A 24,783-nucleotide genomic window follows, 5' to 3' on the forward strand; every position below is an offset into this window, starting at 1 on the left:
GGGATTACCAACGTATGACCCACGAAGCGAGGCGGACGTTAGAAGTGACTAGAAAAGGGAAACAGAGCATTCGCTATTAACAGAAATCTACTAGTATCATACGTAGGCCACAATTTGAGGAAGGCGTTTGTGGTAATATACGTGTGTCTGGACAACATTGTATGGTAGGGAATCAAAGACTGTGGGAGTACCAGGATGGAAGGGAAATGGTGCTTTTGTAATGTGATGTTACAGAAGCATCTTAAAAATTAAATGGACGGATAACAAATGAAATTAGAAGAGCCACCGCAGAAACGAAGAGAAAAGGAAATGAAGAAATCAATGATTAGAAGAAGTAACTTGATGATAGGTATGAGGGAAGAATGTCCACGGCTCAGACGACAGGGAAAAACAAATATAGGAATACGCCCAACAAATGATTGAGGGCGTTGTGTATGAGCGCTACCTAAGAGATGTAGAAGTTGGCATAAGAGACAAAGTCAGGGGGGCGGCATCGAACTAATCTCAAGATTTTAAAAAAGTGTGCGCGGCGGTCGTGATTTGTGAATCACAGACAGAAGTTCCGTAAGATCGTCCAAGGGTGGTACTGTGGTATGTAAGTAAATTTCAAAGGCAGAAAACTCTTGTAAAATGCATTAAGTCCCACAGCGACTCGACATTTGGCAAAGGGACAAGGAGCAGTTTCTCAAAGAAAGTAAATCTTCATATTGCACATAAATAGACTGAAAGACCTCTCATTACTCGATTATACTATTGACGATAAAGTGCTGCAAACATACCAACAGGAAGATATGTAGTAGCTATTGAACGGATTAACAGAAGAGACAGAGAAGATCCGAAGACAAGCGGTGTATTTCGTTATGATTTCGTTTGCTAACGGTCAAAGCATTACGACTATGCTTATCGAGCTACAAAGGCAGATGATAAAAGAATTACGGTGCTTCCTTTGCGAAGGGTATTATTGTTGAAATTCTGCGAACGCTAGTTCCTGGTAGAGTCGGGGAACATTATTTTGTCACACGTACATGTTATGGCTCGACCATGATGGTAAAATCACAGAAATTAGAAGTATTACTGGAGATTTATTCTTTACGTGCACAATTGGTGAATGGCGGAGGAAAGGGAGAAATTATAACACATCCGCCACAAACTATAACGTGGCTTTCAGAGAGGAGATGTAGTTGTAGAGTTACGGGATGACGATTATTGCACAAGTTATTTCTTTCCTGTTATTCAAGATATGAAGGTTAATGGTTGATTTAGACAACAAGCACGTGTTGCACTGCATTAAGGAACTGAAATATCTTAACGGATTTATTTTGATAGTACTATGCTTCGCAGGTCCACAGAATTTTATATGTTATTGCAATAACAACTTACTAGAAATAAGAGGCACTCTCTTAATCACTGGCTAGTTATTAACGACCGCTTTTGAAGTAATGTAGGAACACTTTTCAGCATTAGGGGCTGGGTTTTCAAATGGTAGGCCCAGCAACAGGAACTCAAAAAAATTGTTCAAATGGCTCTGAGCACTATGAGACTTAACTTCGAAGGTCATTAGTCCCCTAGAACTTAGAACTACTTAAACCTAACCAACCTAAGGACATCACACAGATCCATGCCTGAGGCAGGATTCGAACCTGCGACCGTAGCGGACGCTCGGTTCCAGACTGAAGCGCTTAGAACCGCTCGGCCACCCCGGCCGGCAACAGGCACTCAGATACAGGAAAATTTTTATTCACCGTAAACAGATCAAACATAACCAGTATACGTTATTCATACAAACTTATACCACTTCAGTTGTGGGACCTACCGATCTTCATCTACATTTTCATAGCTACTCTCCAAACCACTTTCAACTATTTGTCAACCGTTTCCATCTCGACGAGCGCGTGAGGAAAAATGAACGCTTTTGTCTTTCCTTGGCAGCTCTGATTTTTATTTTATCAGAATGGCCATTTATTCCAATGCAAATTGGGGTTATTATTGTAATTTGTTAAAAAATCTCACCTAAACGATAAACGTCTTTTTAATGATTGCCACCACAATTCGCTTGTCACGTTGACATTTTGTCCTCTGTTTCGTGATAATACAAAACGTGTTACCCTTCTTTAAACTATTGTTCTGACAGTCCTACCTGGTAAGAATACCGCAGAGCACAGCAGTACTCCAGAAGATGGCGTGCAAGCGTAGTGTAGACGGTCTATTGATTGGAGTTGTTAAATCCTCTAAATTTTCTGTCAGTAAAATGCAGTCTACAGTTTGTCTTCCCATCATAATTTTCGGTATCATGATTCTGATCTAAGTTGTTCATATTTGTTATCCCTAAGTATTTGGCTAAATTGAAAACTTTCGATTTTGTGTAACTTGTCGTGAAACCTAAATGTAATTGATCTTTTTTGGTATGCATGTGGATAGCATCCTAATTTTCATTGCTTATTGCCAATAGCCACTCTTCGCACCACACTGATCATCATCATCATCATCGTCATCATCATCATCTTGGACAGTTTCCAGACTCTGGCCTGGTCTGTATGGAACATAGTCCTCTCCGTCGTCTTCTGTCTTGCCACCATCTCTCCGTTTTCACCTTGGTCCAGTCTTCTCCTTTCTTCTGGAGCATTTCTCTACTCCTTTCAGCTATCTGTCTCTCGGTCTTCCTCTTGGTCTCTTTACTTCCAGTTTCATCTCCTGTATCTTCATAGGTATCTTTTTCTCCTCTGTTCTCGTAACCTGTCCACACCATCTCAGCCTTGATTTTTCTGTCTCCTCCTGTAATGGTTCCACCTTCATTAAGTCGCTGATCCTCTCGTTTCTTGACCTGTCTGTCTTTGTCGCTCCAATACTGTTTCCAAAGAATTTCATCTCGCTAGCTTGTACTTTGCTTTTCTCTCTTCCTTTCATAACCCAGGTTTCTGATGCATATATCAGGACTGGGACATAGTAGGACCGGTATGTAACCTTTTTACTGATTTGGGGTACTTCCTTGTTCCATGTCAGGCTTCTGACACTCTTCCGAAATGCTTCTGCTTTTCTCCCCCTCTCCTTTATTTTTTCCATCTTCCTGTATCAGGCTTCCTACGTACTTGAGACTCTCCGCTTACCTCAATCGTTCCTCACCAATTGTTATTTCAGTTGTTCCTCTCTCCTTCATTCTTGTTGTGATTATCACTTCACTTTTACTTGTACTAAATTTTATCCCATATTCTTGTACTGTTCGTTCCCATACATCTAACTGCTCTTATACTTCCTCCTCCTTATTCCCCCAAATCATCAGATCATCTGCAAACATCATAGCTTTCATCTTCCTTTCACCAATTACTTGTGCTACTGTACTCATTATATCATCCATCACTACAATGAAGAGTAATGGTGAAAGTGCACTTCCCTGCCTCAAGCCATTCTTCTATTCATTCCAAGCTGATCTCTCTCCTCCCAGTTTCACATAGCTCACACTACCATGGTACATTTCCCTTATCTTCCAAATAATCTGTTTCGCTACTCCTCTGTTCTCCAGGGCTTTCCACACTTTGCTTCTACATACGTAATCATACGCTTTTTCAATGTGCAGGAAGGCCATTAGTAGATCTATCCCATGTTCATAGTGTTGTTCCTGCAGTTGTCTTACAGCAAAAATGAGATCCACCGTGGACCTTCCTGTTCTGAAGCTATGTTGCTCTTCTTTCATTCTTCCTTCTAATTTCGCCCAAATTCGTGCTTCCAAAATTTCCTCAAAAATATCAGCTCAGTGACTCATCAGTGTTATTCCCCGATATTTCTTGCACTCTTTTCTATTTCGCTTCTTAAATACCGGGACAATTGTTCTCTTCTTCGAGTCTTCTGGGATGATCTTCTGTCTCCACACAATTTTCATTAGTCGATATAGCCATTGTATCCCCAACTCTCCTGCTGCTCTCACCATCTCTACACTTAGCTCAGCCTGACCTGGTGACTTCCCTCCCTCCATCTCGCCCAATGCCTCTTCCACTTCTCCCCATGTAAGGTCTTTTCTATTTGATGTTCCTCCTCCGTTTTCTCCTCGGCTTGTTCCCCCTCATCCAGGTCCCCATTCAGATTCAGGAGTTCTTCAAAGTACTCCTTCCACATATTCTGGAGTTCCTCCTTATTCTCTACATCTGGTCCTCTTTTGTTCACCATTCGAGCAGAATCTGTCGTACCGTTATCCTCTCACCTTTAATCATCCAAAGTAACACCTTTTTTGAACCTTCAATATCCTCTTCCATCATTCTGGTCCACTGTTCTATCCACTTTCTTCTTTCCTCCGCCACCACTCTTTTTGCTTCTTTCTTTCTTGCCCAATACTCTTCCCTTGTCTCTACTGTTCTCTCCTGGAACCATACCCTGAAGGCTCTATTCTTCTTTTGTACTATATCCTTTGTTTCATTATTCCAACAGGGTGTTTGTTTCCATCTCTTTTGATGCTTCCACAACACTCTCTAATGTTCCCTTGAACCTACCCCAATTTCTTTTCTACCGTTCTTAGTTCATCCTTTGGGATGCTTTGCTTTACTACTTTTAGGTACTGTAGCCCGCTTTCTTCCTCCTTCAACTTCCATACCCTTATACGTCTTTCCTGGTTTTTTGTACCTTTTATTATCCTTAGTCCCTCTCAGGTTCATTACCAAACAGTGGCCGCTATCCAAGGCCCCTGATGGTAATATCTTAATGTCAATAATGTTCCTATTCATGTCACTACAGGAAGTACTCAACTATCGATTTTCTCTTTAAGTCTTGACTGTACCAGGTAATCTTGCCCCTCTCCCTTTTCCTGAACCAAGAGTTCCCAATCAGCAAGCCATTTCTTTGTCAGAACTCCAATAGTCTTTCACCTTCCTCATTTCGGCAGCCCCAACCCTCTGGTCGAAGCACACTTTAGCAGCCTTGTCTGTCTCGTCTAACGTGTGCGTTTAAATCCCCCATTATTATCACACTCTTCCTTCTTATCTGGTTCTGTATTTCCTCTTCAAACTCCGGTTTCTCCTCAGAAGTGCAACCCACCTGCGGTGCATACAATTGTATTACCTCTATGATCGTCCCCTTGAGTGATATTTTGGTCTTCCTCATCCTATCACTTATTCTCTTCACTTCCTCTTTTAATCCATCTCTTACTACTATTCCGACTCCATTTCTCCTTCCCTACTCATTTCCACTCCAGTACAGTTGGTAGCCTTTCCTCTGTTCTCTCTTCCTTCTCCTTTCCATCTCATTTCAGCTAACCCCAATTGGTCTAACTTCCTTTTTTCCATCATTTTTACCATCTCCTCCACCTTTCCAATCAATGCTTGTATATTTATTGTACCAAATCTTAGTCCCTGCTTATAGGCAGTTCGTCGTCGATTAAATCTGTCTTTTCAGAGGCCCGTTCTATTTTTGAAAGTAGAAATACACATATTTTATCTAAATCATTTTACAATTCGTTCTCGTCTTCCGATGACTTTATTAGACAGTGAACGATAGCGTCTGTGCAACTATTCTATGAGGGCTTCTCAGACTACCTCCTGCAAGATTGCGAGGCCCTGTTCCACCTGCCTAGTGAATCCCAGTATTATTTCAGTTTCGTGGACGACTTCACGTCAATTACTGTGATCTGTGGCCTTTCTGACATTATTTCACAAACTAAGTCGCGCAACTGAGAATATATTCAATAGGCATGCAATTTACTTAGAAGCCGCTTTTGAAAAACTCTGTCTAATCTGGATTTCTAGAAATGTGGAATCGAGGTCCCCTGTCAGTAGAACTCATCACTTCCTGCGAATAAAATGCCAGTTGTGTTTCACACTGAAAATGAAATGTTAAGATTATTTTAAGAAATGCAGCAACCATCCACTTTTTATGTATTTTTATTTATTCCAGTTACCGTTTTGAGATTTCGCCCATCTTGTATTGTGTAATACACTACCACAGTAAGTTCGTCGTTAAATGCATAGACAGCGATTTGGATGCTGCAGCTGGTCTGTGCAAATTAACAAATCTGTTTAGTTGCTGCACTTCTTACTTACATATTTACGATGTATTACTTGTCAGGTTTACTTACATTCTACTCAGATTGCTGTTATTCCGAGTTGCATAAAAACAGTGTAGTATCAGCCATGTGGTCCACTGACGTCTTTGTTCTCCTGAAAAATTATATATATGGTCAACTCCCACGTGCAGGTTTGGAAAATACTATTTCTAGTTTAAGCTTCTGTGTTACATGATTGTGTTGAGTGCTCTGTATTGTTATTAAATAAATGTAGTAGTGACTGTTTAAGCAGAATATACCGATTATTATGAAAAAAGTGATACATTTTATGTAAAAGAACTGGTATTACATATTTTTCTCACAGTGTGACTAAAATTTACAAAAAAAAAAGAAAAAAGCCACAACAACAGACCTCCTGGATGTAGAACTACTATATGCATTGGGCTGTGTTTCTACATACCTGTACTTAGTGAATGCATGTACGCGAAAGTTATGGAAGTTTCTTAGAACATTTTTGTTGTGTAACTCTGTTTGGTCATTTAGGATATCTCGTTTGTAAGAATAAATTTCAATTCCTTCATGCAAGCAAGTTCTTCCTTTTTGCTCTGTAGGACAGGTGCAGTGTTTGTAAGCTGTAAGCTATTGCTGCCACCTTCAGATACATATGGATTTACTTAACTTTTGCATCCATGTATTCCCGGAAACGTGTATAAAAATTTCTTCATGTTTTGCAAATGTATGTCTTCGAACATGAATTACAGTTATGTTTGTATGTTTCTGCTTGGCTGTATGGCTTGAAGTTATCTTCGATATTATGGATGCCGATGTCCTTAGTTTTTTGTTTGTGTAAAAGCTAATTTTGACATTTGTTCCTCGTAAAGATTAGCCCTGGTAGATGACAGTTTTCCTAAAAATGGATTGATCACCTATTTCTCTGTTACCTGCGTAATCTAGCGTTGATTTACCAGTATAGTTGGTTGTATAGCAACTGAATTTACTATTTACCTCATATATTAATTTTATACTGCAGCAATTATTATAGTAAGTAACTGCCTTAGCGATGTTTCGGTTCGACCAGCTGTTTCCAATGAGATTATGTGCACTCTATTGTGCTTTGCTGTGTATGATGCCATTTTGTGCCTATGTGAGTGTCATGAGGTTTTATTCTTTGTGGCATGTGTGCATGCTGGTTTCCTGTAGATATTAGCAAAACTATTGAGAAGGAAGTACATATTTTTAGAAAACAAATGCCAGTACACCAACGTTAAAATGCGATTAAACGCAAAATATTTTGTGGCGCTTCACACGAAGATTATGCACCATCTCACATGCTTAAAGGTGAATAGAAAGTTTCATAGCTCCTTCTTACGCCGAATAAGTAGTGGTGTGACTCAGCATGTCAGTCCACGTATATAAATAACACCTCGCGGCGAGTCGTGAGCGATCAGTGCTGGTGAAGATGTGGGCGCCCACCTTAATTGCAGCTTTGGTGACTCTCGGCTACACACGGGCGTCAGACAAGTTCCCAGATGGTTTCTTGATGGGGTGCGGAACGGCTTCCTACCAGGTAGAGGGAGCATGGAACGAAGACGGTGAGTGCTAATTTTAAAATTACACTGTAGTTTAGTTAGTGAAGCACTTTAAATACATTAATAAAACCAGACGAATCCTATCTCGCAACATTGATATAAGCTCATCATTTGAAAGAATTAGTGCGCATATAGTACAGTGTTGACGACAAGTGTGAAAACTTTGAAAGCTTTTCTAAAATTGAAAACAAAGATATTTTAGATTTGACAGAGGGAAGTCATGAAACATGGTGTATCCCAATTCCTATTTTCGGCATAGTGTAGACATTCAGTCACAAGCATCTTGGACACCAGTTGTTGGAGAAAAAGATCTTAATATAGAATTGAATTTCAGGAGAAATCATGTATTCAGATATAACTACTATGGTGTGGGTTAAGATTATTTGTCCAGATTCACTGTGATTGTGTGATGATAATTCTTTGAAAATTTATAGCTTCAGTCGTGATATGACTTTGTTAGTGTTATATATATATGTTGGGTCCGAAGTGGGACTTCGATGAATATACCTCTCGAGTTAATGCTGTAGCCTACTTCAGACCACCACAGATTTCGAGTATACTCAATTTGAAAAAGTAAATGCGTGGAAGATCCGATAATGTAAAAATGCAGATACGAAGGGCCTATTTCAATAGTGATACAAGTCCATTACCTCCACTTTTCTGTCTATAATGCTTCTGAAATTAATGAGCCAAACAAACAGAAAGAAAGGTTCATCTCTAGCAAGAAGCCATATGCTTGAATATTTCTGGTATCTCAACTGCAGATTTTTCATCGCTCATTTAACTTTAGGAGTCTATATCTCATTATAAACGAAAATGGACTTGTACCACTATTGAAATAAGCCCTTTATTTGTTGGACGTAACTGTAACACGTAGTCGGATAGGGTGTAGAAGGATCTACGAGAAACGGATGACTAATACTGCAGAGAGATGGAGCGCGCTAATTTTCAGCAGCGACCTGTATTGCATGATGAGAATGGTCCATGACATGCCAAGGTCATTCATGGCAGATAAATAAAATGAAGTGGAAACTAGACAGCGAGCGCCAGTATCTCTTGTCGAAGTGAAAGTGTGCCATATTACCCTGTGTGAGATTTCTGAAGCACTACCGTCATCTGTCTTTGGCGAAGGGGTTTATTGTTACGTCTCTGAACCATGTGTGGAAACAGTGAATGGAATAGAATATTTTTCTTTATTTTTACTTGCATTTGGTGTACATACCGTTGTGTCACCGCCTTATTATGTGGATGATACATCTAATGTTAAAATGAGGAAGGATGTACGTGGTTGATGACAGATTCTCATAGCATATCATGACAACTGGGAACAAATACCGTACGCTGAAATTTTTGAGGGGAAAACGTAAAAATGTGATACAAAAATACCAACGAGATACGACAGAACAAATATTTTCCCTCAGTTACAAATAGTGGTAGTTATTGTGTTAAGTATGAGACAGTTTAAAGGTCCATCTTCAGGTGCTTAACATAATTTTGTCATCCGTTGTGTACTCGAAGCAATGTTATGATCACATTTTCTGCTATATGATATCAATTATTCGTTCTTCCATCCTGTGCAACTGATCACATACCTATTATATAGTTTCTTTACAGGTATTTGCGTTAATCGCTCTATATTGTTACTAAAGGAAATAATATCTTTGTTGTGGGAACCAGTAGGAACATCTATGTACAAAAACTGACTTCAATATGGTGTTGAGCACGTCAAAACGATCCGCGATATCGAATGAACATCACGATTTGTGACTGGTACCAGATGTTTTCCTTCTATATATTACGGATATAACTCATCCACGGAACCGACACAGAAGACAAATAAATAAAATTAAGCGAAGCTAAGACTGCAAGCCTCCGCCTTCTGGCTCAGACATGCTAATCGCGACCAACCGACTGCCACTTCATCCCCTGCGAATGGTTTCATTTGGATGCGGAATAGAGGCACGTTCGTTAAGAATAGGGTCCTTCCAGCACGTTATCGGCTTTCTAGACCTAGGTGCAGCTATTACCGCTATTTTTCATTCAAGTATCTCCTGAATTGCCATCACGATATTGAGTGAACACCGTTCCAGCTCTCCCAAGATCCCTGGCAGTACCAGGAATGGAACTCGTATCCTGCGCATGGCAAACACACTTGCTGACCTCTGACCTGCAGAAGCAGACAAAAAATTTAACACCAATGCATAAATTATGTTCTACGATCTGTAACAGAAATGAGGGACCATACAAATTCAGATGTAACAATATTTGCTTTTATGAACAACACGCATTGAAGCTACATTCACGTCCAGTATCAATGTCCAGTTTGACACGTAGCATTTCGGCAGCATCTTGTCGTCATCAGATGCCCATACAATGATAATAGCTTAGTTTATACGAGTATACAGGACATGTCATTTGTGGTTTTTACGCCAGTATGGTTAGGTGGCTCTTCGTTCGTTCTTTCGCGAGTTACAATCCAAACGTTTCTGTACTTTCTCGTGGCGCTTATTCAGTGAACCACAATATTTCATAAATGTGGTAAAAAGACACATCCAAGTTGCTGGTACATATGCCAAAAACTTCCACATGTCTATGTTTATACTGGAGACAAATATATTCGTAATGGTACGATTCTGAACTTCAACAAATGTATTATTGCAATTGAACTTAACAACAATTAGTTCGGAAAACTGAATTTCTCACTGACATAACGGGCACTAGATCATGTTAAAAGTTAGATGTGTTAAACAAAGGCCCAATAAATGCCCATATTTCTGAGTTGTTAGTGAAATAGAAATTCAAATGTGGAGAATATTCTAAAAATAATTAGAATATTACTTTCAAGCTTATCACTCAGCATCTTGTTTCCACATTTTGAGGTTTTCATTTATATGAATCCTTTAGATAATGTATGCTTATTTCTCGGATTATGTGAAGTTCAGTTATCGTGAATCCAGTACCCAGTATCATTTACGGAGACAGCTATTGCTGATTTGCAGTAATTGTTAATGCGATACTCAGTCATGTTTTCACTGTAACGTTGTGGAAACGTGGAATCTGTGACAAATATAATCATACGAAATGGTATGTAATAAGACAATGGGCAGCAGATAATAACAGAATCCAACCGAAATGCATCGTTCCAAACTAAATATTGTTGTAAATGTGAGTGAAGTTGCAAAATGTGTTATTTATAAATAAATTAAGACGGACGATCCACATAAAAAAACCTTCATCACATGTGACAGAAAATCAAAGGTACGTAGCCTTAGCTGTTGATATGAAAGGTCGTTGAATTGTACACAGTGTTATCAACTAAGAACCTGACAGCGTGCTGCAAGACCTAAGTTGAAACAATGTCCATGGGGTGGACAACATTCCCTCAGACTTGCTGAGCCAGCCATGAGAAAACTATTCCACCTGGTGTGCCAGATATATGAGACACGTGAAGTCCCCATACGGTTCAAGATGAATGTAATAATTACCCCTATAGAGAAGGCAAGTGCTGTTAGGTGTGAATAACCTCGATCGATCAGTTTAATAAGTCACAGTTGTTGCAAATACTAACACGAATTCTTTCCAGCCGTGCCGTCTTTACGACTTATTTCGGGAGATCAGTTAAAGTAAGGGACGTACATTTATCATTTTTGTAGATTTAGAGAAAGCTTTTGACAATGTTGACTGGAATAACTGTTTGATGTTTAGAAGGTATTACAGATAATATACACGGGGCGAAAAGTTACGTACAGCTTATCCAGAAGCTAGACTGCAGCTATAATAGTCGATGGACGTGAAACGTACTTATTAGCTGCGAAGAGTGTGAGACAAGATATGGTATTCAATCAGTACACTGTGCAAACTGTAAAGGGAGGGAAGGAGAAATTTAGAGAGGCCGTTAAAGTTCAAGGAGAGGAAATAAAAACTTCGCGGTTTGCTGGCGGCATTGTAATTCTGTCAGCAACGGTAAATGACTTGGAAGAACAGCTGAACGGAATGAATGATGTCTTCAGAATAGGTTATAAGATGAACATCAACAAAAATAATACAAGGATAATGGAATGTATTCGAATAGATGAAGGTGATACTAAGGAGAATACATTAGGAAATAGACAAAAACTAGTCGACGAATTCTGCTATTTGGGCGGCCCGAAGCAGTGAGGACATAAAATATAGACTGGGAATAGCAGGAAGAGAATTTCTGGAAAAGATGAATTTGTTAACGTGGAATATAAATTCAAATGTTAGGAGTCCTTTTCCGAAGGTTTTCGCACTGAGTGGAGGGAGACGTGGACGGTTAACAGTTGAGACAAGAAGAGAATAGAAGCTTTTGAAATGCAGTGTTGCACAAGAATGATAAAGACTAGAAGGGTAGAGCGAATAACTAATGGGAAGATACTGAACAGAATTCGGTATAAGAAATTTATGGCACAATCTTACTAAAAGAACAGGTCAGTTGACAGGATATATCCTGATACATAAATTCAGTTTGGCAATAAAGGAAATTGTGTGTGTGTTTGGGGGAGGGGACAGGGGGGAGGGGTGGTAACAATGGTAGAACAGGCATAGGCATGAATGCAGTAAGCAATTTGAATAGGTGTGGGTTGCAATAGTTATGTAAAGGTGAAGATTCTTGCACAAGAAACAGTATTGAGGAAAGCTGCGTCATGCCTGTCCTCAGACTGGAGACCAGAACAACAACACCATAAATAATAGCGAAACAAGACCCAGGTGAAAATATTCGACGATAGAAACAAAACGTAGCAGTAAACATGAGTCCGAAAAAGAGCAATTTGCGAGATAATAGTTTAAAGAAGGTATCGATATGATATGCTACAGCATATCAAGTTCTGTTTTTATCAGACTATGCCCTCAGCGCTTATTGTTCTCTCTGATGACATTATTTTGTTCATTATCCATTTTCTGATGAGTGAATAAAATATTGGAGTCTCTGTATCGATTTATGGTACAAGCTAGTAGTGTTTGTAAATTTGGGCATGGAATTCGCAGCTTTTATTATTCAAATATTGTGAAAAAATATGTGGAATACAGTTGAAGCTAACTGTAAATGTCTACATCTGTTACTGCTGAAAAGTCACCCTGTATTAAAGAGTCCGTTTAATTATTCTTAAATTGGATGATTACCTTTTACCTTTCAAGATTAAATTTTGTGGTATGATTCACATTGGAAGTTAACGGTGTGGTGATATGAAGAGGCTTCAGTTCGGAGACGAACTTAATACGAGTATTATAGCAACCTTTTAATCTCAGAATAACATTTGCTATCTACGCCATCAATTAATTGCTGGATGTATTCAAATATTCCTCTACAGCTTTTACCCTCTACAGCTTCCTCTAGTACCATGGAAGTTATTTCCTGATGTCTTAGCATTTGACCTACCACCCTGTCCCTTCGGCTTTTGTTAGTGACTTTCATACATTCCGTTCCTCGACGGTTCTGTGGGGGACCACGTCATTCTTTACCGTATCATTCCATCTCATTTTCAACATTCTTCTACAGCACCACGTTTCACATGCTTCGAATCCCTTCTGTTCCGGTTTTCTGATAGTCCATATTTCACTACCAAACGAAACTGTGCTACAGAAGTACATTCCCAGTAATTATTACCTCTAAATAACGCCCATGTTTGATAGTAGAAGATTTCTCTTGGCGAGAAATGCCGTTTTCGCCAGTGCTAGTCTTCTGTTGATGTCCTCCTTGCTCCGTCCGTCATGGATTATTTTGCTGTCTAAGCATCAGAATTCCTCAACCTCATATCCTTTGTGATCACCAAATTTCTCGTTTAGTTTCTCACTGTTCTCGTTTCTGCTACTTCTCATTACATTTGTCTTTCCTCGATTTAGTCTCCATCCATATTCTATACTCATCAGACTGTTTATTCCGTTCAACAAATCCTGCATATCTTATTCACTGTCATCAGTGTATCTTATCATTGACATCCTTTCACCCTGAATTTTGATCTTTTCTTTCTTTTATTTCCATCATTATTTCTTCGATGTGTAGATTCAACAGCATGGGTGGAAAACTACATCGCCGTGTTACACCTTTTTTAATACGAACACTTCGATCTTGGCCTTCCCTTGTTATGGTTCCCTCTTGGTTCTGTACATATTATACCGAGGTGCTCAGCCGCCACTTTTGTCATGCTTGGCCTCCCAGGTCCTCAGACCTCAGTCCGTGCGATTATTGGCTTTGGGGTTACCTGAAGTCGCAAGCGTATTGTGATCGTTCGACATCTCTAGGGATGCTGAAAGACAACATCCGACGCCAATGCCTCACCATAACTCCGGACATGTTTTACAATGCTGTTCACAAGTTATTCCTCGACTACAGCTATTGTTGAGGAATGATGGTGGATATGTTGAGGATTTCCTGTAAAGAACATCATCTTTGCTTTGTCTTACTTTGTTATGCTAATTATTGCTATTCTGATCAGATGAAGCGCCATCTGTCAGACATTTTTTGAACTTTTGTTTTTTTTTTGTTCTAATAAAACCCCATGTCATTCCAAGCGTGTGTGTCAATTTGTACCCCTCTATCTACATTATTCCGTGATTTATTCAGTTTTCTAATTTATACTGACTTTTTGATCACCCTGTATATTACCCATCTTTCGTTATAGGTACTTTTCCCAAAATTTCGAAGACGTTGCACGTTTTTACATTGCTGAACTCTTTTCCCGGGTCGAAAAATGTTATGAAAGATTTTGAATTTTCTTCACATTTGCTTCCATTATAGCGACAAAATATTACTAATATTTTTTTGTGAACTCTCGTCGCCACAATTGTAAAGGTCTCGTCGCTACAGCTGTGGAGGCCGAGTTGCCAGTGTTGTCGCTCGTAGGCCGAATTTGTTAGTTCGTGAAACTGCTTCTGTTGCGGTACACCCTAAGGCAATTTCTCCTTGCCACTATTACACAGCTATGCCCCAGAGTCAGGTAACAGGATAGGAGAACGAATGTTCTGAAACACTCAACAAATTAGTAACCAAATTAGACAAATGCGTTAAAAAGGTTTACTTATCTTTGTGACTTGTCGAATAACGAACTGTGCAACACTGAATATAATACAACCAAAAAAGGCCATCAATTTGTAATTGCAAATAATCCTAGGTAATCTTCACAGTACACAGCAAATGCAATTTACAGCAACTGTCTGTTGACGTGTAAGACTTAACTAAACGTCGTTCCCTGTCTAAGTCAGCCTTGGACGATGATCTATAACTAAGTGGGCGAGAGCTGCTCTTCTATCTTCCGAGCAGGCTTTTGTCCGTCGTCGTCCGGTCATTGGTGGATTGTATTCAGAAAGCAATTGGCTGAGCGAAGTCGATATCGTCATCCTCAGCGCCGCTCGTGTCACTGGTAAAACCAGCTCGCATTTTTGCGCCTGGGGTGCTTTTGCCCTGCCTGTGTCTTGTTCGGAATACACAGCAATATTCATTAGTGTGGCGCGAGTTTCAATCAACGCGTTGTATTTTCCTCGCTAATGTTCTGTGCATACATTTTCCTGCATGAAACTTCCTGGCAGATTAAAACTGTGTTCCGGACCGAGACTCGAACTCGGGACATTTGCCTTTCGTGTGCAAGTGTTCTACCAACTGAGCTACGCATGCACGACTCACGCCCCGTCCTCACGGCTTTGCTTCTGCCACTATGTCGTCTCCTACCTTCCATTCTGATTTTCATGCATATCTGTTACAGTGTAACTATGGGGATGTGAGAAAGAGGGCATATGGAAATGTATCCTCATCGATAGCCGATTGCAAACGCAAGATGCATACTGAAAGGCATTTGATTCGATGGTATTTCTATCGAATTCTGGACCTCGAAGAAAGTTTTATTAGTTTAAGTCTTATTTACAGACAACACATGTATACGTGACGGTTCTTACAAAACTGAGAGGACGCCATTATCCAAGCAACGCTAGTGGCACGTTGACACGCTTACTGATTACCGAAATTGACATCATGGGTCAACATTATTGACAGTGTAAGGAACCAAATATCTACCGCTGAGCCTAGGCATTACGACTCAATTAGAGGCGTCCTGGAGACAATTTTTCAACCTCATGCATGAAACGGTATAATGCGGTAACAAAAGCGTTTCCAGAGCCATGTCTGTATAACATATATGTGAGAGAAACGTGTAGCGAGAAGTAGAGTATACCCTCGTGTAATGCGAGTGTAACTTCAAAAAATCGTGGCAGAAAGCAGAACTGAGAAAAATTCATGTAGCTACTGGTACGGTCTATTACCTAGAAACCATTGCGACATTTGAACTATACTCTGTTTTTCCAGTTTCACGTAATGCATAGTGGCAATGTCTCCTCTTAACTACTACATGTTTCACACTTTCATAACTGAAGAATGAATTGTTTCCAGTGACTTACAGTAATTTTTAAGAACGATCTTACTTTTTTAGGAAAGGGCGAGAATATTTGGGATCACATGTTCCACGAACATCCGGAATACGGAACAAACGGCGACAACGGGGATGTAGCCTGCGATTCTTACCACAAGTACAAGGAGGACGTGCAGATGCTGAAGGCTCTGAACGTGAGTATCAGTCCAAAGTGGAGAATTCAGTATATCTTCACCTGCTTCGTCTCCTTTCTGTTCTTCATTTCAAGGATTCAAGGAGCAGGCTTATAAATTTTCTTTCTTCGCAAAACCTGCCTTTTCCTGGGCCTTCATTTATCTCTCTTCTCTATACGTCTATTGTTTGTTGCATGTCCGACTTCTCTTACTGCCACTATTCTTTCAGTATGCACCTTCCATTTTGTTATGTCGATTCTATTCCTTGTGTCAGAATTCTTTATCTGATCAATCGAAGTACATCCATTTACACCCTTAAAAATTTCATTACAACTAACTACATCCTTCTTTGATCTTTCTTAATTATTGTCAAGGTCTGAGTTCCGTACGTGAGCATATATGTTGCCATTACTTTGTAGATTTTCATTATGTCTTTTGTGGTTTCATTGGCTAACGTTCTGTGTATAGTTTCACATTGCATTTGCAACGAGTTCCACTTAGTAGAGATGACATCATCCAATTCATAGCTTACATCACTAACTAATAACTTAAAGTGTGGTAGCTAATCAGACAATTTTCGATTTAGCATTATTTTAGAACTTACTAAGTGCTTTCCTTTAAATTCCATAACTTTGGTTTCATTTCCTAAATCCTTCACCTTCAAGTTACAATGCTTACCTATTAATTCCAAAGGATGTAGAGCAAACGGTAAGTCAGAATTAATTTAGCACTCTGTAGCGGAGTGTGTGCAGATATGAAACTTTCTTGCAGATTAAAACTGCGTGTCGGACCTCTGCCTCTCGCAGGCAAGTGCTCTTCCGACTGAGCTAGCTAAGGGTGACTGACGACTCGTCCTCACAGCTCTAACGGCGCCAGTACCTCATCAACCTTCCAAAAGCAGTTTCAATATACCAGGGAGTTTCGAACTGTAAATCACCCTCGGTCTTTCCATTGACCAACAACGTCATCGGTGTATACATTAAATAAAGTGGGTGGGAGATTGCACCCTTGTCATTCCCCTCTGTTAATTGGTTTTGGACCTAATCTATCTTTACCTGTAGTAATTAAAATTTCGTTGTTTATTGTCAAACTTTTTATCACTTGTATTCATTGTTTAGCATTAAATCGTCTTGCCATTACATTCCACAGCAATATACTTATTCATTGTAACTAAGGTTTTGCATAATCTTCAAAACAGTACAGTATAATTCTCCATATCATACTCTCGCCTCTTTTCAGTTATCTTCCGCACTACTTTAATATTGTCATGTTTGATCGTCCTCTTCTAGAACCTTTCTTCCCACAGTAATTGGGCATCAGGTAGTTTTTTCTTTCTGTTATTATTATTTATGCCTATAACTTATAGCCGGTGTTCAACAGACTTATTCGTCTAAAATATTCATCAGCATTTTCAGTTCCTTTTTATAGAGTGATATTACGCCCGCCACTCTGGAAGGGTCGGTTTTATCTTCCATTTTCAGCATTCATTTAGTAAATGTAACAGTCTCAGTTGGGACATTAAACCTCGATACTTAATAAGTGCTGCATTCATATAATCGGGTGCTGTAGCTTTTCTACTCTACAACTGCTTTAATCCTTCTTGCATCTCCTTCAGTGTAATATTGTCTCCTTGGTGTATTTAATCATTTTGTTCTTTTTCCTGCTCTGATATGGTCTTTATTTCGGTTTTATCATTGCATTTTACTCACAGTTCTTGACAGTGTATTTCCCACTTTTCGTTTTCTATTACGTATAATCGTGCAGAATCTTTTCCTGTTTGTTAAGTTGTTCCAAAATTTTGTAAGTCATCTCTTGTCTAAATGGTAGATCATTTTAATGTTTGATTTCATTCTGTCCCAAGATTACTGATCCCTTCACCCACCATTTTCTTATCAGAGTTACGTTACTCATAACACTGCACTTCCGTTTCCTCTGTATCGTGCTGTAGATCTGTAACGCAAGCCTTTTGTCTCCCTTTAATTGCATTTGCCATATCTTGAATTCACATTTGGACCCCCTTTTTCCTTTCAAACTTTTTTTTCATCTCTAGTGCCTTCACTACAGCTTTGAACACACATGCTTTAACATTTTCCCATTTTGTGAATTTACATTGTAAATAACGCGAATGCCACTGTTGAAACAGTCTTCTTACTCTGTGTTGTTGCAATAGGTAAAATTTGAGAACTTCGTTTACTAGTTTATTCTTTGTAGCAGTTTGTTTCTTCAGTTTCGAAATCGGGTTCACTTCGGCTGTCACCATGAAATGATCTGACTTCGTACTGCGTCTATGTACTCTTACACCTTGTACTAGACCTCCGAGAGTTCCGTTCGCTACGATATAGGCAAAAATCAGTCTGTAGCCCTTTGCACTCCACGTGAAATTATGAATTTCCTTCTCTGGTAATTTCCATTTCGTTATATGTCACTAACTGACATAATTCGTGTCCATTGTTATTTATTACCTGCTCTTCAAAAGTTCCTATTGTTCCAACTATTGGCAAATATCACACAAATGCCTTAAAGTTTCGTCTTGTAGTAAGAGTATACGAGTATCTTTTGCTTTGGTCAACTTGCTTTTCAAGATCTTCACAAAATATTTGAGTTTATTCTCTCCTCAATTCTTCAGAGAAACGGAAATCTAAAAAAGCGAGATAGCCCTGTCTAGTTTTAGCGTTATAGACGTCATTCTTTCAATTATCAATGTATAGCAGTGAATTTGGTTCTTCCACTTGTTATCAATTAATAATGCTACTCCTCACTTTGTTGTGGTAGTTTGACTCTATCTACTGAAAGCCATTACATGATCAACAAAATCCCTTTCTCCTTCTAGTTTATTTGTAATTTCAGTTATTATCATCATGTTAATGTTTCTGGTCTTTAACTCATTGTTTTGCTGTTGTCCATTTCGTCCCAGTCTTGTACACTTCAGTTTCCTATTCTTAACCAGTCCAAAATCCATATCGTTTGTCCTTGTCAAGCTTTGGCTGTTTCCTTTGAGATCCATCCACAACAAATTCCATCACTCCGGCATACGCTAAAATTCTCGTCAGGACAGGGTGGCCGTTTGGATACTGGAGGTGTACACCATTTCCGTCGTCGTATTATGACTCAGATTGCAAGTTCAGCCGTCTCCCGATGACCCATACTAACGTTTTTGCACCGTTTTCTTCCTTCAGACAATTTTCAATCATTGTATAACTCTGTGGCACTTATCTATTAACCTTATCTATTAACATTATTTTCCTCCCTCTTCTGCTTCTTCCTATTCCCATCCCTTCTACAGCGCCTTTCAGTAAGTACTTTCTCGTACAATGGCCTAAGTTCTTTTAGGGAAAGGTGCCCAAACTGTCAAACCTTACCCAAAGCTTTTTGTAGGACATTCTGAACGAGAGGAAACCTGGAACAGTTCATGGTGTGCTTTATACTTGCAGCCTGGTCTCATCTTATTTGTTGTGCACTCTTATAGTATACACTATACTGTACATAGTGCATATACATAGTATAATATATCTTTAGAATGATCCCCTGTGTGTGCTTCCGAAAGCACACGATCAGTTAAGTAAAATAACCATTTTGACAAAAGAACGTACTGAAATGGCATTTATTAAGGTTTTACTTACTGACGAATGTGCATTGCCACATAAAGTAACTTATTTCTCAAAAGACTGACATACTGATGTAGGTGGACGTGTACCGCTTCTCCATCTCCTGGCCTCGCATCTTGCCGACTGGAGATGTGGACATCATCAACCAGCCGGGCATCGACTACTACAACAACCTCATCAATGAACTGCTCGACAATGGTATCCAGCCCATGGTAAGTCAAAATGTTACGTTGGACACTAACTCTAGCGCTTTTTGTGGAATACATGACTTCAGATTACTTACGTGAGATATACTCACGTAGTTTTCAGTTTCTAGGAAAAGTACAAGCTGAATTTGCACTTCAGTAAAATTTCCATGATGATGCGATGCGATGAAGCGAGGACACTTGTCTGCTAGGATAAATATGAGTTTTGTATGTTCATCCGGTTTAAAACAATTCGTTACACCGAAACTTAATTCAGGGAGCTATTGATCTAATTACTAATTCTGAAGGCAGGCATGTCACACGCTGAGAGATTAATTTTACTGCGTATCTCTCTCTCTCTCTCTCTCTCTCTCTCTCTCTCTCTCTCTCTCTCTCTCTATTTATGTGCTTTTCAGAATGAAAACTCCGCTGACATTGGCAAAAGTCGATGAAATTAATTTGAATATACCGAAATGTTACGCATTAAGATGAGGCAAAAAATCCCACATTGTACCGAGGAATGAAGCAATATTACTTTTCTGTTATCAGCAGAAAGAGTGGTAGTTACGCGCTGCGATAAGAGTCTTTCATTCAATCAGACTAGATTTGACTGACTCGCTGAATCATGGGATTCTAGATAAATCTTATCCCAGTGCAAAGAGCAGCTGTATTGACTTCGGTTTAAGCTTCGACACGGCATATTTCGTGCAGAGATGAACTCTTAAAAATTTCTGGCGAGATGAAGTCGCATTGTAATATTTCGGAAAACCTGGTATGCCCGTTAACATTGCAGAAAACATTCTTCCAGTGCCAGGGTACATAGTCGTTCATCTTCAAACAGCCCCACTACTCACCGAATCCTTTCCATTCCAACCAGAATGGTGAAAAATAAATCTATTACTGTTTCTGTCGATGTGTCCCTGATAGACAAAGCCATATTTAGTGTGAAATTAGGTATTTTCCGAGAAAAACATTGCGCACATACATCTCTCGTGAAATTGATCCAGTCTTCACCACGTCTGCATACGCTATTAGTAAACGTGCTGTTACTCTGTGAAAGGCAGAACCATGTTATGACTTACAGCACGTCATTACGCTATCGGAAACGTCTTTTGTAAAATATCTTTGATATTATTTTTCGCCGGCCGTTGTGGCCAAGCGATTCTAGGTGCTTCAGTCCGGAACCGCGCTGCTGCTACGGCTGCCTCGGGCATGGGTGTGTGTGATGTCCTTAGGTTGGTTAGGTTTAAGTAGTTTACAGTCTAGGGGACTGATGACCTCAGATGTTAAGTCCCATAGTGCTTAGAGCCATTTGAACCAAGAAATATTTTTCACTGTAACAATCACCGAAACAGCTGACTGTTAGTCAAACCGTTGGTAGAAATCAATACTTGGCTTGTCAAAACAGAATGCCCACTATGCCCAGGGTTCCACTAGGTAGAATACATTGGCTGTAGTCAGGAAAAATAAAAATAAAAAGACTGGAAATGAAAGTAAGACATTGATAGTAGAAACGAGCGCATAATACGATCTACTGGAAGCGGCATCGCTCAGCAGCCGACTCGGACATATCGTCGATGATAAAGTGATGCATAATGACGAACCGCTTCCTGGGCACTGAAGGCTTAGTTATTTCGTAATGAGACACACACTAGTTATTCCTTACGTTCACTCGCGCCGTGCTGTGGCACGATAATATGTTGGTAGAGGGTATACTTGATATGACACTCCTGGTGTGAATAGTATATCCCTCTGTATCAACTAGTAATCCGTATTAGGTCACATTATTTTTGTTTACGTGCTGGGCGGTGACCACATGTACATAATATAAACCTCATCCAAAACTACTAGTAACTGACACTTCTGTCATTCCACTCTACGTACTTTACCAGAAAACGTACAGGTCGTCCGAGAAGGAATAATTAATATTCACGCATATAATTGGAGCTCATGTGAAGAAAAAGCTTCCTACGTTTGTGCCCTATTCCGAATCGTTCATAGGCAGAACAAATTTAATGTATAACTGTTTTTGGCTAGTGGCGCACAGGTATGTAATATGTGGGACGTGTGGTAGATATTTATTTATTGTATTGGACGTCCGAGGTGTGCAAATCAAAGGTGACAATGCGAGACGAACCACTTGGTCGCATCATGGTCGCTGCTCTCCTTGTAGGGGAACGTACAGGAGCACTCAGGAAAGCATAACAACATGTCCTCCCAAGAGTGCACAAATGCATTATAAATGGTTGTGGGATATTCGAACATTTATTGTGAATTGTACAACAGCTGTAAAGTGATGTGTACGATAATGCTGTGACGGCATCTAATGGTGACTGCTGAGCAGCTGCTCTTCTAAACAGCAGTCCATGCGAGCAAACCGACTGAGACTTTCCCTGACGTTGCTAGTACCTTAGGTAGTGGGCTATTCAAGGCTATATTTAAAAAGAATAGCTCGATGTACTCACAAGGCGACACAAGCACATCTGCTTTCATGCCGCCCTGCAGCTAATTCTCTACAAATTATAATCTGTAGCTGCTATCGCGCAGGCAATTACTCTAAGCGTTGTCTAGAACTGCAAATTAATAAAATACACAGAATTATAAAGCAGAAGATAAATTATTATATATAACGTCTGTAAAAGATGGAAACGACAGAGAATTATGTTGAATACCGTTCATTCAAGGAATGACATCTCAAATAAATGAGAGTGGGCCAACGATATTCAGTTAAAGTACAGACATAAAATATCCTTATCAAATGCAGCAAAATTATGTCGAGAGCCTTACGAGATTTGGAACAAAATCCCCAAACTAAACAGTCATCAAAGATACACGAAAACAAAGTCCATTTCGTGATTACAATACACGAAATATTCACCAGCTCAGAACAGTTCACAGTTCAACATGATGATTAACAAAGTAACACGCGCGATACAAAGAACAGTAACTCACACTCATCTGTCTTCATTTGCGTAATACAAGAGGAAAAGGTGAAGAATTCTACTCTGGAGCACATTCAAAACTCTGGAAATCTAAGGTCCCTTCAGAGGTTAGAGTATTGCAGCAGCTATTCGTCGACAGAATGTATTGCCCACTCGTCTGCAGGTCTGCCTCCTTCCAGAAGTCGCGAAAAAGTGCCCAGAGTCGCTCCCCTGAGCTCTTCAATCGAAAAGGCGCAGCTCCACATCACTCTCAGTGTTTCCCATTGGCTAAAGGCCGTCCTCAACAAAATTACATCACTTTTAACTGCTACAGACATGATCTGATCAAGTTTGATCACTTTCCGGACTTAACTAAAACATTACAACAGTATTTAAATAAATAAATATTATAAACATTCGGTCACACTCAGACGATTCACAAAAATTATATAAAAGGATTTGTTCATAAATAAAGAAGCCAGTATTCTTGCGCAAGTACACTCACGATGAATGAAAATAAATTGTCGTTAAACGTTTTTAAATCTATTATTTAGGCCTTCTCTGGCGCTATTTTACAAAGGTGGTGATAGTTAAAGCATGCGACAGGCCATTTCTTAAACTATCGTGGTTTTGTATTATCAGTTTTGTTTGAAAATTATATAAAGTTTCTGGCGAAATAGTAAACTGTTCATTAAATAAATACAGAAATATGACAAATCGTGAAGCATTCACGCTGCATGCATTTGCTCTGTATTTATGCTGTATACGGTGTTCTGACAAACATTTATATAATGGAAAGTTTAAGAAAAATGATAAATCAAGAAGTAAAATAGTAAAAGATATATAGGTTCTAGGATTGATAGCTATTGTGCAATGGTATCGTCTAAGATAACGTAAATAGAAATGGCATGAAGCTTTTAAAAGATGTTAATTCGGAGATTCATTGTTAAAACGTTTATTCGCTGTGAATTATTAATTTGTTTAGTTTTAAAGATACTGAAATATTGTTGTGTCATTTGATGCATCCCATTTTACTGAGTTCGCAGCTGTATTGTTCAAATGTATCTTATGGGACTTAACTGTTAAGGTCATCAGTCCCTAAGCTTACACACTACTTAACCTAAATTATCCAAGGACAAACACACACACCCGTGCCAGAGAGAGGACTCGAACCTCCGCTGGGACCAGCCGCACAGTCCATGACTGCGGCGGCCTAGACCGCTCTGCTAATCCCGCGCGGCGCAGCTGTATTCAGAATTTTTTTAATGCTGAACTGTGAATTATTGTAGACACTTAAGATACAATCTATTTGCTTGCATCACATCCGCCATTTTTGGTGCGTCATCTGCACAAATGTTATGCGAGCTAAAACAGCCCACATTGAAAGCTTTGGGATTTACCTGTTTCCGGCGACGCTGCACTTATTTGTACCTGGAATCATCTGTAGCGCTCGCCTAACCGGACGTGGTGCTGTGGGCCCTGAGCCCTGGACCTGCTAGCGTTCAACCACACAACAACTTCAGTTCTCCTCATATCACTTCCATATGGCCCAGTCACTCGCCTGCATACGTGTAACGTTACACTGCTTGGAGGTGAATGCGTTAAACATACGTATTTTTAATTCAAACTTTACAAAACGGACGGTGTGACCTTTCTTAACAGTTGGTCAAGTGTACAGATATATACCTGACAGTCTATCCAGTAATCAAGAAACTAAATGCCGAAGTGCATTTATTGCGTTCTACCTTGGGAACAATTCAGAATAGGGCAAATAACCACATGAAGTATATTGTATAAACCGATCGTTCCTGTCATATCCGAAAATTATATGTAAATAGAAGGGGGAGGGGCGAAAAAGGAAAGGAAAGGCAAGGGATGAGTGACGTCAGCTGCATCGAGACATGACGCGGAATCAACAGCAACGAGTGAAAAGTGTGTCAGACCAAGTT

The 24,783-nt window shown here is 39.5% G+C and overlaps 1 protein-coding gene across 1 annotated transcript in view; it reads left to right on the forward strand.

The window, feature by feature from the left end:
• The first annotated feature begins 7,442 nt into the window (after positions 1-7,442).
• The window catches only part of LOC124622973 (myrosinase 1-like), a 65,061-nt gene continuing 47,720 nt past the window's right edge, over positions 7,443-24,783 (forward strand). The window contains exons 1-3 of the mRNA XM_047148761.1: positions 7,443-7,575; positions 16,011-16,144; positions 19,806-19,940. Of these exons, the coding sequence (XP_047004717.1) occupies positions 7,443-7,575; positions 16,011-16,144; positions 19,806-19,940 (402 nt within the window). The remainder of the gene's footprint in view (positions 7,576-16,010; positions 16,145-19,805; positions 19,941-24,783) is intronic.

This window comes from Schistocerca americana, chromosome 7 (assembly GCF_021461395.2).
Source record: "Schistocerca americana isolate TAMUIC-IGC-003095 chromosome 7, iqSchAmer2.1, whole genome shotgun sequence".
NCBI classification, from domain to species: Eukaryota; Metazoa; Arthropoda; class Insecta; order Orthoptera; family Acrididae; genus Schistocerca; species Schistocerca americana.